Here is an 18228-nt window from a genome sequence, read left to right on the forward strand (position 1 = left end):
CAGCAGCCATTTTGGTAGTTTCACGATGTCGTCTCACGGATGAAATAACATACCACTAGAAAAAAATAACCAGATTAGTGGATTTCTAAGTTGAGAGAGAGACTAATTCTATGATGAGAAACTGCACTAGTACTACAATATAACTATCATCTCTCCTTCTCCTTCTGTTGTGTCCCTGTGTGCAATATGCAACACTTCCGGCCTGCAACAAGGTGGTACTGCATTTCCGTTGCGTTCCCTTCTTCCTCTCCCTCCTAGCCATCAGTTGCACTTTCCTCCCAATCCCCCATCTCCTGTGTCCTCTCGTAAACTCCACCTCATCCCAGCTGAGCTGATGCCTCAGTAACATGTTGTCATCCAGGGCAATGTAGCTGTGTGTGTGTGTGTGTGTGTGTGTGTGTGTGTGTGATGAGTTTCACACCCTTCAAGTTATCCCTTCTTATTGCTTCTCTCCTTCTTTCATTCTGATATTTTCTTGCAAGTAATAAAACAAAGTCAACAATCAAAAGACAAGAAAAGTTTGAAGTATTTGCACAACTAGCTTACTTTAATGCAACAACGAAAACAATTACATTACTGAACAAGCAAAGGTGACAGATCACATAGTGCAACTAGCTAGCTCTCCTTGAACCTTTAAACAAAATCTTCTGCCATGCTAATTTAAAGCAATAAAGAAATTGGAGAAGATTTACAATTTTAATAAAATGTCGTCTTCAGTTATCAGACACAGACTTATTCATTATGAAAATAAGTATTGCATTTGTATGGAAAACAACATTTTTATTTTCCTTCTTCCAATAGTGATGACACTGAGAACTTCATCAATTTTCATTCTACATACAAAAACCTTGCTTAAACAAAGTAGTGGGGCCATGCAAGTGTTTATTACATTCTTTAAAAGAAATAGCACAATAACCACAGTCACAACCTATTACAATTAAGAAAGGCTGTATTTGTATTCTGCAGTGAGGAAATGAGCCTTACATATATTCGATAGAGTCCACTGGCATGCAATCATTCCTGTAACTATTACATTTCACAATTAACATAACAATTTTTGCTTTGGAGTTAAAACAATTATAGCAGCCTGGTTTTTACCTACTATGCACATGAATCTCATTTGCCAAGAGAACAAAATGGTTAAGTGTAACAGTTTAACATTGAAGTTCAAGTCCACGTTCAACATATATTTATTTTTCAGTCATAGTTCAGCTGCAGAGCAACTGCTGAGAATTCCAACAAATAAATCCATTCTTACTTGGAATATGTGTACATATTTAAGACAGAGTATCAGAAATGTTATTCATATCTAATTATAATAAATCTAAGTACTATAAAAAAGGTGTCCTGATATTGCTGCATAATCAAATATAGAAAAGTAAACACGACAAGCCAGTGTATCACATAATACTTCCAAAGCCTATAAAGTTAACAGACTGAGGGGCAGCACCTCATTTCAATCTTGGACAGTAGGCCAGACTTCACTTGCAACTGGAGACTGCGTGGGGATTTCTGAACTCTAAATGGGTTTAATCTCATTTACAGCAAAATTTAATGAGGTAAATAACACCAAGAAAAATATACGAAGGCCCAACACTTTCTTTTTTGTTTTGTTTTTTTGTTTTTTACACAGAATTACAAACTTGCTAAGAAATATCAGCATTTCACAGTGCTCGCTATTCACTTATGCAACATCTTTACAGCAGTTCACATTCAACATACTGAAATAATGTAATGCAGGTTTCTTCTGGACTGGTGTGAACATTTAATATTATTAACATCACCCTTTTCTCCTCTCCATCCACAAAATACTTGCAGTTTGCCTTCACAGCAATAGCCATTTGCTAATACGAACTGCCCTCTGGAGGCTGTGATAGCTTCATGTTTTCCTTTAGTGTCATAATCCTGCGTAGCTCTTGAAGGACAGTCTTGATTGTATAATCTCGCTGCCAGCGAGCAAGCACAGGAACTGCTCTACTGTCAACCTACAAAATTTGATGCTGCAGCTTGATAACTTGATTTGGTGAAAATGACAATAATTCAAAAATTATGAGGTCACATTACAGACAGAACAGCAAGGAAATTGGTAACCAACAAAGCAAATTAAAAAGCAACATATTTACTCTGAACTCATTCCACAGAGGCCTCAAGTTCATTCACTTTGACATTTTTCATTCACCAGCACTTCATTCTATAAAACCTGTCACATTAACAACTAAAAATTATGGTTTCTTTCATAAAAAATAAAGTGTTTCTTACCACACCATTCGTACTATTGACACAGGTCATATTTATTCTTGAAATAAACCTGGCACTAGGGCATTCGTCAGGATACCTCGCTCCACATTCAATTTTCAGGCTGTACATCCTGTTCTCATAAGGAGTCTGCAATTAAAAATATTGTATATGATTTAAAAACATAAGCAGTATTTAACATTGATCATAATAGCTGCAACAAAATTATGAGTTACAGATAGAAGAGAATGGTCTGGCATACAGTTATTTTCTATGTATAGCCTGGCCCATTCTTAATTCCATTTCTTGCTGTTCACTAATAAGTTAAGTAGATACAACTCTCCGATGTCATTCCTCACACAAGTAATATTTGGAAAATAGCGCTGCCATGAAAAACAAACAGTTATTAAAAACCAGAACACAGGAGTGTTGCTGAAACATAAGAGAACATAGGAAAACTTCTCCCATTGTTTCTCACAATTTACAGCAACATTTTACTGTATAAATCTACAATTTGACCTTTTCCTTAAAAGAAAGGAATGAATTACCCTGTCGAGAAAGGTAATAGCAGCCATATAACACAGTTTCCTTCCCGTTAGACAAACCATGGACTTGCTGAGGTGGGGTGGCCTAAATGCCTCAATGATACAGATAGTCGTACCATAGGGGCAACCGCAATGGAGGGTTATCTGTGGAAAGGCCAGACAAACATGTAGCTAATGAAGATGGGTAGCAGTGTATTCAGTAGTTGCAGGCGCTATGATCTGGAGAATCAACTGATCAAACCTTGTAACATTAGCCAACAAGGACTTGCTGTGCTGGTACTGTCAACAGCTGAAAACATGAGGAAACTACAGATATGATTTTTCCTGAGGACAGGCAGCTCTTGTGTATGGCTCAATGTTGATGATATCCCCTTGGGTAAAATATAGGGTAAAATATTCTGAGGATATCTAGGTAGTGACTACTCAGCAAGATATTGCCAACAGGAAAACAACTAGTATTCTGTGGGTCAGAGTGTGGAATTAAGTAGGCAGGTTAAAAAATTTAAAAAACAAAATGGGTATGTTAAAGTTAGAAAAATATGGACTGGAGGGAAAGAGACCTGGGACACTGGAAGGTTTCAAATTGACTGTATTACAGTAAAGGAGAGATTTTGAAACCAGATTTTAAACTGTAAGACATTTCCACAGGCACATACAGCTGCTGACTATAATTTATCACAACTACCAGTTCAATTATTTTAGGTTTTTTTTCCTTTCTTTTCTTTTTGACTATTATGGTACCCATTGCTTCCTTGGTCTTCCTCAACCTCTTCTCCTGACTGGCTTAAAACTTCTTATCTGGAGAGGGAATCTTTTCTCATTCAATCCTTTCTCCTATTTTATTTAGGATATGAAATAAAGTAATATTTGTTTTGTAAATAAAACTGCCTTTTTTTTGGTGCCAAATATTTCTATGCTTGCTGTGGAGGATGGCCACACCAACAAAACTGAAATACAGTAAGTTATTTCTTAATTTTATAATATTGAAATCTGTCGTTCTTGTGCATCCCTTTACTGCTCTTAGATAGCTCATCCCTGTTGCTTCTATGACCATTTTTGGCAGTTATTTTTAACCCACCATTCACATCTATAAACAACGTTAATATCCATAAGCAAGCAGTGGAACTGCCATTGCCTTGTAAAATTTCCATATTGTTCCTTTCCCTTTTTTCACCTATTTATTGTTCCACATCTATTCCCAAAGAATCTTAATTTCTAGTCTTCATCATACTCATATATAACATCACAAAACAAGTAGCTAAAAAAGGTTATTCTACTGTTAATTACAAGTTTTGGCCTTACAGGATGTTCTCCTTTAAAACACATTGATTTTGTCTTCCTTTCTGAAAGCATCAAACTGTACGCTTTAAACCTTCTATAAGACATGTAATTCCCCTTGTAGGTCACCTACAAACAATAATTTCTTAATTGACCTGCTAAAAATCTCTTTTCCATTTCCAGATGCCATCATCTGATTAAATGTTAAAAAGTGTGGGTGAAATGCCCTATCCCTGTCTAGCTCCTTTGTTTGTGGTTATAGCCCATGTTAGAATTCCATTTACATCTAAAATTACAGCCCTGTTTTTGTAGATTACTTGAAACATACAATAGGTGTTGTGTGTCTCCCCTTTTCCTCATAAAACTCCTCAGTTTTCTTCTACCAACATCATCGAAGGCCTGAATAAAATCAATGACTCTTAAATGGGTTTCCCTACTACAGTATACTTCGTTTTTTTTATTATTTGTTTATTTTAAATTCTGCATCTGTTGTCAACTTACCCCTCTGAAATCTCATATGTTCTTCACTTAATAAACTCACAGCTATAACCATTAATCTCGTGTATACTATTCTTTCATCAGCTTTGTGTGTGGTGTCCAGTGAGCTGATTCCTTCACAGTCCTCGCAATTGTCATGTCTCCTTTTTTTAAACAGTGATATCACCTTTGCTTGTGACCATGCTTGCAGAAAAGTTTCATTTCTCCAAAACATATTAAATAAATGTTGTAGCCTTTTCTAGTAGGGTGCCTCTATATTTTAGCAGTTCAGGATTTATCCTATCTATAGCAGTAGTTTTCCTATTCTTTGTGGAGTTGAGGGCTTCTCTTGCTCATCCATACATGTTTCATCTACACATCCTATTACAACTTCATCCTACAATTTATTGGTTATGAACTGTAAGTTAAAACCCAAGAAACTGCAAAAAGGCAGGAAATTAAGGAGATGGTATGTGGATAATGCGAAACAACCAGAGATTATTGAGGTTCAAGAGGAAGTGTTAGTCAATGTTAGACAGAAAAAGGACAAGGGAATACAGCAGAAGTCGAATTAACCATTTAAGATTGAGAGATGAAACAGTGAAGGCGGCAGAGGATGAAATAGGTAGAAAAAAAGGCCTAACAGAAATCCTTGGATAACACAGGAGAGGTTGAATTTAATGAACAAAAGGACGAAATATAAAAATGCAGCAAATGAATCAGGTGAAATAAAATACAGGTTTATAAAAAATGACACAGGCAAAATGTACAATTTGGCTAAGAAAGAAAAGCCGTAGGGCAAATGTAAGATGGTGAAGCATGTTTAACTAGGGGGGAAGATACATACTACATACATGAAAATTAAAGAGGCCTTTGGAGAAAAGAGAAGCAACTGTATGAATATCAGGAGCTCAGATGGAAAACCAGCACTAAGCAGAGGAGGAAAAGCTGAAAGGTGGAAGGAATACACAGAAGGGCTCCACAAGAGAAAGGAACCTGAAGACAATGTTGCTGAAAGAGAAGAGGAGTTGGATGAAGAAGATACTATGGGAAGAATTAGACTGAGCACCGTCCAAAAAAGGCCCCTAGAGAAGACGATGTTCCCTCTGCATTATTGATATCGTTGGGAGTGCCTATAATGACAAAACTATTCCACCTGGTGTGCAAAATATGAGACAACTGAAATATCCTCAGACTTAAAGAAAAATGTAATAATTTCAATTCGAAATAAGGCTGGTGCTGACAGGCGTGAATATTAACAGACATAAGGACTGTAAATTGGCACAGGTCACACCAACATACACTGAGTTCGAACATTATGAATACCTTGAATGGATGTGTCTATTGTCACACTGTCAGCATGGATTCAGAAAATGCTGTTATTGTGAAACACAACTAGCTCTTTATTCACATGAAGTAATGAGTGCTATCGACATGGAAACTCAAATTGATTCCATATTTCTGGATTTCCAAAAAGCTTTTGACACCATTCCTCTATGAAATTGCATGTCTATTGAGTTTTATTTCAGTTGTATTATTGGGTTTGTGATTTCCTATCAGGAAGGTCACAGTACGTAGCAATCGACTAAAATTCATTGAGTAAACCATAAGTGATATCTGACATTCCCTCAAGGAAGCATTATAGGTCCTCAAGTGTTCTGATATAAACAATTTAGGAGACAATCTGAGCAGCCCTCTTAGATTTTTTGCAGCTGATGCTGTCAATTCACTGTGTAGTAAAGTCACTACACGTCCAAAACTAATTTCAAAATGATGTAGGCGTGATGTGAACAGTGGCAATTATCTCTGAATAAGGAAAAGTGTGAGGTCACTCACATCAATACTAAAACAAATCCCTCAAATTTCAGTTAAATGATAAATCACACAAATATAAGGGCTGTAAATTCAATTAAAAACCTAGAAATTACAATTGTGAACAACTCAAATTGGAATGATCACATTGATAATGTTGTGCCGAAGGCCAACCACAAAATGTATTTTATTGGCAGAACACTTAGAAGATGCAACAGGACTACAGATACTGCCTACACCACACTTATCGTTCCTCTGCTAGGGTACTGCTGTGCTGTATGGGATCCTTACCTGAAAGGTTTGGTGGAGGACATTGAAAAAGTTCAGCTCATTTTGTATGATCACAAAATAGGGGAGAGACTGTCACAGATATGATAAGTGAACTGGAGTGGCAATAGTTAAAACAAATGCTCGTGTTGTGGGGAGAGGTTTTCATGAAATTTCAACCATCAACTTTCTCCTCTGACATACATAGAGAGAAATTAGCATAGTAATAAAATAAGGGAAATCAGAGCCCATATGGAAAGATTAAAGTGTTCATTTTCCCCACATGCTGTTAGAATGGAACAGAGGAGAAATAGTCTGAAGGTGATTCAAAGAACCCTGTGTCAGGAACTTAAGGGTAAATTGCAGAGTAGCCATGTAGCTGTAGAGTATTAGTTTAATTAGTCACAGTTGCTGAATACTTACACGAGTTATTTACAGATGAATGGAAAAGCAAGTAGAAACTGACATCGCTGAAGATCAGTTTGGCTTCCAGAAAAATGTAGGAACATGCAAGGCAATACTGATCATACAACTTATCTCACAACACAGGTTAAGGGAAGGCAAACCTATGTTTGTACTGGGTGTCCAACATAAAACCGGGATACTGTGTGTACCAGTAACTCATCTCTAGTTGGATTACTTGCGACATGGCCTGGATGCCCATGGCCACAACTTCCAGCATCTCTTATAAAGCAGGTAACTACATGTCTTTAACATTACTACTATCAATTATTTTTTAATTAGTTCACCGCTCCTTGATACTCAGGCATGAGACGTACTGGTTTTATGTGGTACACCCTGTTAGAGAAAGCTTTTGTCAATGTTGAATAGATTACATTTCTTCAAACTCTGAAGGTAGAGGAGACAAAATACAGGAGCAGAAAAAATTTATACAGTTTGTACAGAAACTAGACTGCAGTCATAAGTATTAAAGGATACAAAGGCGAAGCAGTGGTTGAGATGGGAGTTGGACAGAGTTGTAGTCTATCCCTAATGTCACTCAACTGGTACACCAGAGAAAAATTAGGACAAAGAAGTAAAGAAGTTCAGGGAGAGTAAATAAAATCTTTATGGCTTGCCAATGACAAAATAATTCTGTACGTCAGCAAAGGACTTGGAAGAGCAGTTGAAATGGAACGGATGGCATCTTGAGAAGAGGTAAGATCAGCAACAACAGAAGTAAAACAAGGGTAATGGCATGTAGTCAAATCAAATAAGGTGATAGAGAGAGAATTACATTAGCAAACGAGATACTAATAGTAGTACACAAGTTTTGCTCTTTAGGGAGCAAAACAACTAATGATTGTTATCACCAATCCCACACATTCAGTCTGTATACTGAGTAAGTGGTGAAGTAAACTAAGGAGGAACTAGTAAAGACAATAAAAAGTTTGGGGAGAAGAAATTAAAACTTTGAGGTTTGACAGTAACATTGTAATTCTGCCAGAGACAGCAGAGGGTCATGAAGATCAGACAAATTGAATTAATGCTTTGAAAAGATAACAAAAGTAACACAAGGGTAATAAGGTACCAAAATTAGTGGACAAGTTTTGACATTAGAGTAATGAAAAAAGTGACAATGGCCAAAGTAGAGAAGATAGGAAATGAAGACTGCTCATAGCAAGACAAACATTTCTGGAGAAGAGAACTTTGGTAACAGTGAATATAAATTTAAATGCTACGAAGCTTTTCCTGATAACATATTTGTCTGGAGCGCAGCGTTGTATTGAAGTGAAACGTACATGATAAACAGTTCAGACAAGAAACGAAAAGAAGCTTTTGAGTTGTGGTGCTAGAGAAAAGCTGATAATTACATGACCAAGTCTAATTATAGTACAAAAGTTCTGGGATTTACAATACCAAGATTCCGGTTCAGCAAAGCTGCAGCTGCAAGTTGTGCCATTGGATGATCAACTTAATTCTTGGCCACAGTTCAGCAGTGGCTGTTCATTGTCGTGGACAACTGGTTGGTTGTCATACTGACATAAAAAGCACTGCAGTGATTGCAGTAGATTTGGTATTTAACATGCTGCATTCACAGGTAGCCCTGCCTCTGACAGGGTAGGGTACGACAGTGATGACTGGAGTAGGAAGTGCTGGATGGGTGAACTGAGCATGTCTTGCACCTAGGAATTCTTCAAGGATATGATCCATGTGGCAAGGGGTTGGGAGTGGCATAGAGATGCGACCACGATGTTGTGTAGGTTGGGTGGTAAAGGAACATGCTTTAGGAGGAGGGGGAAGGATTTTGCATAGGATGTCCCTCATTTCAGGGCATGATGACAGATAATCAAAGCCCTTGCGAAGGATATGGTTCAGTTTTTCCGGTCCATGGTGGTACCTGGCGACGAAAGGTGTGCTCTGTTGTGGCTGATTCTTGAAGGTGGTGAAAGGATTAGGGGTGTGTGAGGTTCATGCACGGGTAATCTGTTTGCAGGCTAGGTTTGTGGGGTAGCACCAGTCTGTGAAGGCCCTCATGAGACCTTCTGCATATTGGGCAAGGGAGTTCACGTCACTGCAGGTACACCATCCCATGGATATCCAAGCTGTATATGAGCAATTTTTTGTGTGGAGGGGATGACAGCCATTTAAATGCAGGTACTGTTTGTGGTTGGTGGTTTTAGTATTGTCAGAGATGTGGATGGTGCCATCAGAGAGTAGGAGGTCAACATCCCGGAAAGTGGCATATGGAGTTGAAAAGGACCACATGAAAATGTTGTGGGAAGAGGTTGATGAGGATGTGAAGGAATGAGGACAGGTGTCTTGGCCCTGAGTCCAGATCATGAAGCTACCATCAATAAACCTTGGAGGCTAGGAAGGTTAGGTCTGATACACAGACATCTACAAGTGAGGGCACTCCAGCCTTAGGGCAGAACTCCTGTCCTCAGAACCAGCAGTGCATGGTTTTTATTTATTACATAAGTGTACTGCCTGCAAGAACGTGAAGAACTCATTTCTGATAAGAGTACAGTGGCTGGAAAAATTAGTTCATTACAGCAGAAACATATTTAGTCAATTATGACACTCTCCCTCGGCAGTTACACTACATTTTAACTCTGCAAGCCACTGCCCATGTGTGGCAGTGAATAAATATTGCTCAGGTAGTCCTTGTTTCTCTTATTTTTCTTTAATGAATAATGTAAGAAACAATTATTTACCTGTACAATTCAGTCTAGACCCAAATTTATTTTATTCAAATTGACATTGTGTAAGAGTAGAACTGCTCCATGACAACTAAGAATTTTCAGAAAAGACCATTTAAGAGTCACCAGTACCTTTTATTTAAATATTTTCCTACAACTGAGAATTTCTTTTCTAACTCTTTTGCTAATAAATTCATTCAGGAAAGTGACATTCACCTACACTCATGATCATAAACTAAGGATAATTGCAGAATGTGGTGCCACACAATGTGGCACTACACAAAACTCGTGCTAATAGCATAGGCACGTAGGGAACACACACAACACAGATCTATAAGTCCATGTTATTGGTGATAAGTTGAGAAAACTGTCCCGAAACACATGTGCTACAAAACGCCCGTTTCCTGTGCATGTACCCCGACATCAATATGGGATACGATCACCATGCAGACGTACACAGGCTGCACAACGGGTTGGCATACTCTGGATCAAGTGGTCGAGCAGCTGGTGGGGTATAGCCTCGCATTCTTGCACCAGTGCCTGTCAGAGCTCCTGAAGTGTTTCAAGACATGCAGCAATATGTCGACTTAGAGCATCCCAGATGTGCTCAATGGGGTTTAGGTCTTGAGAACATGCAAGCCTCTCCATTCACCTGATATCTTCTGTTTCACGGTACTCCTCCACGATGGCAGCTCGTTGGGGCCGTGCGTCATCATCCATCAGGAGGAAGGTGGGACCCACTGGCCCCCTGAAAAGGCGGACATACTGGTGCAAAATGACATCCCGATACACCTGACCTGTTACAGTTCCTCTGTCAAAAGACATGCAAGGGTGTACATGCACCATCATAATCCCATCCCAAACCATCAAACCATGACCACTTTCAAGGACATTAAGGGGTTGGTATCTGGTTCACACCAGATGAAACCCAGCGAGAATCACTGTTCAGACTATACCTGGACTCGCTTGTGAACGTAACCTGGGACCACTGTTCCAATGACCATGTACTGTGTTCTTGACACCAGACTTTATGAGCTCTCCTGTGACCAGGGGTCAGTGGAATGCACCTTGCAGGTCTCTGGGTGAATAAACCATGCCTGTTCAGTCATCTGTAGACCATGTGTCCGGAGACAACTGTTCCAGTGGCTGCAGTAAAGTCCCGAGCAAGGCTACCTGCAGTACTCCGTGGCCGTCTGCGGACACTGATGGTGAGATATCAGTCTTCTTGTGATGTTGTACACTGTGGACGTTTCATGCTGTAGCGCCTGGACACGTTTCCTGTCTACTGGAATCATTGCCATAATCTTGAGATCACACTCTGTGGCACACGGAGAGCCCGTGCTATGACCTGCTATGTTTGACCAGCCTCCAGTCGCCCTAGTATTCTACCCCTCGAACGTCACCAATATGTGTTCTTTGAGCCATTTTCAACACACAGTCACCATTAGCATGTCTGAACACTTATAAACACTTACTCGCTGCACCATACGTATGTGGACTATTGCCAGCACCACCGTGCGCTGACCGCAGGTCAAATGCACCGCATTGGTCATACCCCGAGGTGATTTAAACCCGCATCCAACCACCAGAGTGTTGTTTCACCATGTATCAGCATTATCCTTAATTTATGAGCATGGGTGTATGTAATCAAAGTTTCCTTCACTTTCCCAGTGCTGAATATATAATGTATCATGAATGTCTTTAATATGTGGAACAATTAATAAGAACTGTTTGTAGATGTAGTAATGCACTCACACAAAAATGAGGTAAAAACAATGTTTATTTCATGAAAAATATGCATTAAATGCAAGTAATAAGATGATTTTTCACTTGTAGTTTCGCAATGTGCTTACAAAGGTTACCACTTTTTCCAGATATTACAATACCTCTCAAGCAAACAATGGGAAGTCCACAATGGAGTAATAACTATTTCCCTAAATTGCTTAAGGCAAATGCCGGAATATTAGCTTCGAAAAAACGGCACTATTAGTCTAGCCAGCATCATGTAAGAGCATACATCATGTAAGAACATAGGTTGTGTGTGTGTGTGTGTGTGTGTGTGTGTGTGTGTGTGTTTGTGTGTGTGCGCGTGCGTGCGAGAGAGAGTTGCACGCAGGCTTTACTCTTCCTAATCAAGAGTGTTTTCTCTCTTTTGTGTGTGCCTAACAAGAACTCAGTGTTTCTGATTTTGTGTGTGTGGTCTCCTTCAATCCTGAAGTGTTTACATTCTACAAGAACTTCCCTAAACACTAAAAACTGACTTTCGATACAGAAAATGTCTGAGGGAAGTGTCTCAATCATTGTCCATAATTGTGGCACTAAGACAATGTAGAAGATTTGAAGTTTGGCTGAACACAGTAGTGAGGGAGGTAACCTTTTTGAGTCAGTTATGCTTATAAAAAAAATGAAGTGTATTATTGCTATGTCACTATGTTTATTTAATATAAATTATAACAAGATTCCATAACAGTGTTTGATGTAACGGTAGCTACTCACAATCCTGTCAGAAAACATCCTTTATTACTTTACAAGATAGTGCAAGCAAGTACAAGAAGCATCATCAGCACGAACTAGAACATGGAGCAGGCAGAAGGAGGTCTAAATGTTTGCTTATGGGTTTACCCAAAGGACGAGCTAACTTCACTTTCTACCAGTCAATGAAACGTTTTTCCCTGTAAATCCATATGACACCAAGATCAATGCTCACAGGCGAAGTGCCTACACCTAAAGAGTAATATTACGGATTAGGTGTGAGGGATTGTAATAATGTGGTATCTCTACATCGTGAAATGCTTTTGTTTTTTTTTAGCATTAATGATTTTAAAAAATATTTTAATACACACCTGTGGATCAGAAAAGGCAAAAGTATAGCTTATGTATGGCAGTCGGAACATCTGAAAGTGCATATTGCAGAATAATTCAAAATTTTTTAAAATTATGTCCTACACGCAATATACTGTGAAGCTGATGCAAGAAAGAGGCCGAATAATGGCAACATGATGGTTGTGACAATGGTAGTCACACATCCACATGGTGAGAGGCAACATGTGGACAGCATGCAGAGACCAACTACACAGCGATGATTGCATGGTAGCATGTATTTGGACATCCAAAGTTCAAGATGCTCCTGAGGTATTGCATATTCTCTGTCAATTCCATCCAGTGGTATACAACTTCTCCTTCCAGCCTGCTTGCCCCTATCTCTGCCACAACCATTAAAACAGCTTAACCTGTCGCATGGAAACCCAAAAATACACGAGCACTAATGCACAGTGGTTAAAGCAGCTCCACATGGGTTTCCACAAGCTGGCAAGTTAATAGGACCCACCTGTTCATTCTGCTGCACCTGACAACAGATTGTGCTATTAATTCAAGGTAGCAACAGTCACTGCAGCTCAGTTATCGTAATGGTGGGAGCAGATAAAAGAACATACCAAACCGAAAGGAGAGTATGGAGAAATTACGACTTGTGGGAATATATGCTAGTCATGAAATAGTGTTCAAGTCCAGTATGGGAAAAGTTTTCATGTGTTTATGAGGGAACTTCAAATAAATCAGAAGGTGTCTCACAAGGACTTAGTGGCTGGAAAGTGTGCGGAAATGTGTGCTACGGACTTGGAGCCATTTAGCAGTATAAAGGGAGAAGGGGAAAAAAAGAGGGGGGGGGGGGCTTCGTGGATGTTAAAACAACATATGCAACATATGCCTTCTCCAGTGACAGCAGTTACGCAAATCTAAACATAAGTTGATAAAGCGCACTGCAAACTGCTCTCCAACATAGTGCACACAATTTACTCTGGTATCTGTCCAAGCACAGTCGATTTTTGGACAGAAAATCATAAGAACATGCATTATATGACTGTCACAATGCACTACATAAATTCAGACTTGATGTTTGAATAAATATGTATTAATGTGCTCAGCATCTCCTGACTGCACAAAACTGCAAGATTGTTCACGAACTGCAGATGTTACTCATTGAAGACATTGCCAAAATTACATTTATTACAAAGCAGGACAGTAGTACTGTTAACAGGGTTGCCACAAGTTTACCCAAATGGAATTCCCTGATATTTCCCTGATTTCCAGATAAGTTTTAGTATTTTTCCCTGAAAAATTTTGAGATATCAACAGTAAGTTAAGACATAAGTTGACAATCTGTCTTTGCAGCTACAGTACAAGAAACAATAATACACACAAGGAAATATCTATAACAAACTGGCAAGCGGATGGTGTTTCCTGATATGAGCAAAAATCTTATGTAGTAACATCTTTTGTAATGAACTGTTTTTAGATGGAGAAAGCAAGCCAAATGGTATGTGTGTTTCTTTAACACCACTGATGTTATTTTATTTCAATAAAAGAAAACACACTTATGACAAAATACGCATTTCCATGGAGACGCAAGACAGATTTAAAATACTTTCACCGATTTCAGAAATAATCTCAGAAACAAGTAGGCTTCTTTAGAGAAGTGTATAAGGCGGGGAAGAATTGTGTAAACCAACACTTTAGGTTACAGAATGCGAATTATCACTCTGCAGCAGCGTGTGTGCTGATATGAAACATCCTGGCAGATTAAAACTGTGTGCCGGACCGAGACTCGAACTTGGGACCATTGCCTTTCATGGGCAAGTGCTCTACCAACTGAGCTACCCAAGAACGACTCACGCCCGGTCCTCACAGCTTTACTTCTGCCAGTATCTCATTTGGAAGGTAGGAGACGAGATACTGGCAGAAGTAAAGCTGTGAGGACGGGGCGTGAGTCGTGCTTGGGTAGCTCAGTTGGTAGAGCACTTGCCCGCGAAAGGCAAAGGTCCCGAGTTCGAGTCTCGGTCTGGCACACAGTTTTAATCTGCCAGGAAGTTTCAACACTGTAGGTGACTGCCAATAAAATGTTGGTTTTACTATGTCCATTATTGTCAGTTATTACCCACTGTGTTATATTTATTATCTTACAGGAACTGTGTGATTTTTCTTCCACGAAATATATGAGTACATAGCTTACAAACTGCCAGTGTCTGCCACAATTTTATTTTTCTTATCTTTCATATTTTCTAATATATAAACAACTTTTGAAGTGCCAAAAATGTACTATAATAAATAAAATGTCTATAAAATGCCATACTGTACAATGTACTTATGGTGAGACAGTCACGATTCCTGCAATCCATTGCCCTTGGCCTGTGGCCTGCCGAGGAGCACCACAGTAAAAACCATGAAAATCCGCAGCATTATGCCACAGACAAACAGAGTTGGCCTGCGGGCAGATCGGCGAGACTAGATCCAACAGGCAGGGCCTGCACATTAGTGCAAAACAAATGGCTTCAGATTGGCAGGCCCAATCCATTACAAATACTCGCAGAAACGGCCTGTGGTTTTGGCCAGTCACGGAAATCCAATCATGTGGCCAGCTATTCATGAGCCACAGACAGCATGTTGATGAAATGAATCCATGGTGATCAATCCATGCAATAGATAAGTTGTACAAATACTCTGAGAATCAATAATACTGAGGATAGATAGCAACTCACCATAAAGATGATTGCTGAGCTGCAGAGAGCCACGCAGAAAAGATGAACACACTCTGACAACTAAATTTTCAGCCACAGCTTCTGTCAGAAAACATGAGACATACACATTCACACAATCACTCAGCCACAACTCATGCACACATGACCACTGTCTCCGGCCACTGCATCTACAGTCTTTGAGAATCAGATCCAAACAAACTACTCCTTATGCCTCCCTGCCACTCGTAGGCAGCTGCTAGACTAGCGACAAGAAGTGGTGGCAGTACTAACTGCAAGCTGAGGGGAGTGGTAGGAAGGGGAGAAGTAGTAGTCATGCGGGGGTAGGGGTGCAGTGAACACACTCAGAAGCACCCAGTCAGTGATGATGCGTGATGCCTAAGTAAACAAACCATTTCATCTACTGACACAAAAACATGAATCTCCAGTGTTTTTTCAAGTTTCCCCGGTGTGTTTGAAATTACCCGATTTCCAGAACCTGTGGCAACCCTGATTAAGGCTCTTAACACATATAAATGTCTTTCATGCATTGGTCATCATGTAAACATGGCCTTGAAATTTGTTCTGAGCAAACAGTATTTGAAAGAAAATGTCCTAGCTATTCTTAATTCAGTTAGGGTTGTGATTCCCTACTTCCAGAGAAGAGGTCTCTGTGCGAGATGGAATTCATCCTTAATGCTATCTTATGACCATCATATAACTGGCCAGCTTATTGCTTCTCTTAGCCATTTAAGGAATCCATAATTGACTTAGATGGTGATGAGGAGCCTTATATGCCTTAAAAGCACATGGGACTCTGCAGGATAATGAAGAAAGTTATGAAATTATATTTCATCTGAATCTCAAACCACCTCTTGAGAAATTCGAGTGTTGATATAAATGTATTTTCAGTATGTGAAGCCTTTGAAACAAGCTGAATATGGATGTCAGTATGGTGCATAAAATTGGAACATACATTATGCCTAAATACCACACTTTAAGAAAGCTAACAGAATACGAAAAAAATTTATGTTTACCAAGTGGCTTGACAGAATGTGCTGAATGTAAGTTTCTAACACTACGTAGACATGCTTTTAATTATGTGCAGGGTAACTACTAATGGTAGGAGCCTACCATTACTCTGAAAGTATTAATTTGCGCTTTTATATTTTCTGTGCAAGCATCCAATCACAGAAGCCAAGAAGCAAATGCAGAACATTGTTGGTTGTTGTTGCAATAGTAGTTGGTGCTGCTGTGCTCTTCAGTCCGAAGGCTGGTTTGCTGCAGATCTCCATGCTATTCTATACTGTGTGAGCCTCTTCATCTGTGAATAATTACTGCAACCTACATCCTTCTGAATCTGCTTACCGTATTCATCTCTTGGTCTCCCTCTGCAATTTTTAACTTGCCACCCTACCCTCCAGTACTATATTGGTGATCCTTTGATCTCTCAGAATGTATCCTAACAACAGATCCCTTCCTTTGGTCAAGCTGCACCACAAATTTCTTGCCTCCCCAATTCTATTCAGTACTTCCTCATTAGTTATGTGACTGACCCAACTAATCTTCTCCATTCTTCTGTAGCATCACATTTCAAAAGCTTCTATTCTCTTTTTGTCTAAACTGGTTACTGTCCCTGTTTCTCTACCATACATGGTTACATTCCATACAAATACTTTCAGAGAAGACTTCCTGACACTTAAATCTATACTTCATGGTAACAAATTTCTCTTCTTCAGATTATATCCTCTCTATTTCAATTATCATCAGTTATTTTCCTGCCCAAATAGGAAAACTCACCATCACCTGATATAAGTTGACTACATTCCATCATCTTTGACCTGCTTTTGTTGAGGTTCATCTCATACCCTCCTTTCAAGACACTGTCCATTCTATTCAACTGCTCTTCCAAGTCCTTTACTGTCTCTGACAGAATTACAATGTCATCGGCAAACCTCAAAGTTTTTATTTCTTCCCCCTGAACTTTACTTCCTACTGCAAATTTTTCTTTGTTTTCTTTTACAGCATTTTCAATGTGTAGATTGAATAAAATCGAAGATAGCCTACAACCCTGTCTCATTCCCTTCTCAACAACTGCTTCCCTTCCGTATCCTCTAACTCTTTATAACTACCACCTGGTTTCTGTACACGTTGGAAATAGCCTTTCTCTCCCTGTACTTTACCCCTGCTACCTTCAGAATTTCAAAGCAAGTATTCCTGTCAACACTGTCAAAAGCGTTCTCTAAATCTACAAATGTTATAAATGTAGGTTGTCTTTCCTTAACCTATCTCCTACATTAAGTCATAAGGTCACTATTACCTCCTGCGTTCCTACATTTCTCTGGAATCCCATCTGATCTTCCCAGAGGTCGGCTTCCACCATTTTTCCTATTCCTCTGTAAAGAAGGATTTTGCAACCATGATTTATTAAACTGATAGTTTGATCATTTTCACACCTGTCAGCAATAACTTTCTTTGGAATTTGAACTACTACATTCTTCCTGAAGCCTGAGGGTATTTCACTTGTCTTGAACATCCTGAGAACCATATGGAAGAGTTTTGTCATGGCAGATTTTCCCAAGGCTATTAATATTTCTGATGGAATATCGTCTACCCCAAGGGCCTTGTTGTGACTTACATCTTTCAGAACTCTGACAAATTCTTCTCACAACATATATCTCATCTCATTTTCAACTATGTCCACGTCCCTTTCCGTGAAGACTGGGCAGAACATTCCCCTCTTCTACACGATGAAGCCAGCAGACACTTACAAGAAAGCTACATGGGCAATGAAAATACTCTACTGTGGTGGAAAAATTATTCAAAACAGCTTCCTTGGCTTTCTTGTGTGGCAAGAAAAATATTAAACATACCTGCCACAAATGCCTTCAGCGAGAGCCTTTAGTTGCGAAGGAAAGGTTATTAGTGAATCTCATAGTAATTGACTCAAACTCTAGTTGG

At 39.3% G+C, this 18228-nt stretch overlaps 1 protein-coding gene across 1 annotated transcript in view; it reads right to left on the reverse strand.

Annotated features, from left to right (window-relative positions):
- Nucleotides 1-526: 526 nt before the first annotated feature.
- LOC126175445 (ubiquitin-conjugating enzyme E2 variant 2) overlaps nucleotides 527-18228 on the reverse strand; it is a 74933-nt gene continuing 57231 nt past the window's right edge. The window contains exons 3-4 of the mRNA XM_049922249.1: nucleotides 2260-2385; nucleotides 527-1985 (exon numbers count right to left, since the gene is read on the reverse strand). Of these exons, the coding sequence (XP_049778206.1) occupies nucleotides 1845-1985; nucleotides 2260-2385 (267 nt within the window). The 3' untranslated portion in view covers nucleotides 527-1844. The remainder of the gene's footprint in view (nucleotides 1986-2259; nucleotides 2386-18228) is intronic.

Source organism: Schistocerca cancellata, chromosome 3 (genome assembly GCF_023864275.1).
Source record: "Schistocerca cancellata isolate TAMUIC-IGC-003103 chromosome 3, iqSchCanc2.1, whole genome shotgun sequence".
NCBI lineage: Eukaryota > Metazoa > Arthropoda > Insecta > Orthoptera > Acrididae > Schistocerca > Schistocerca cancellata.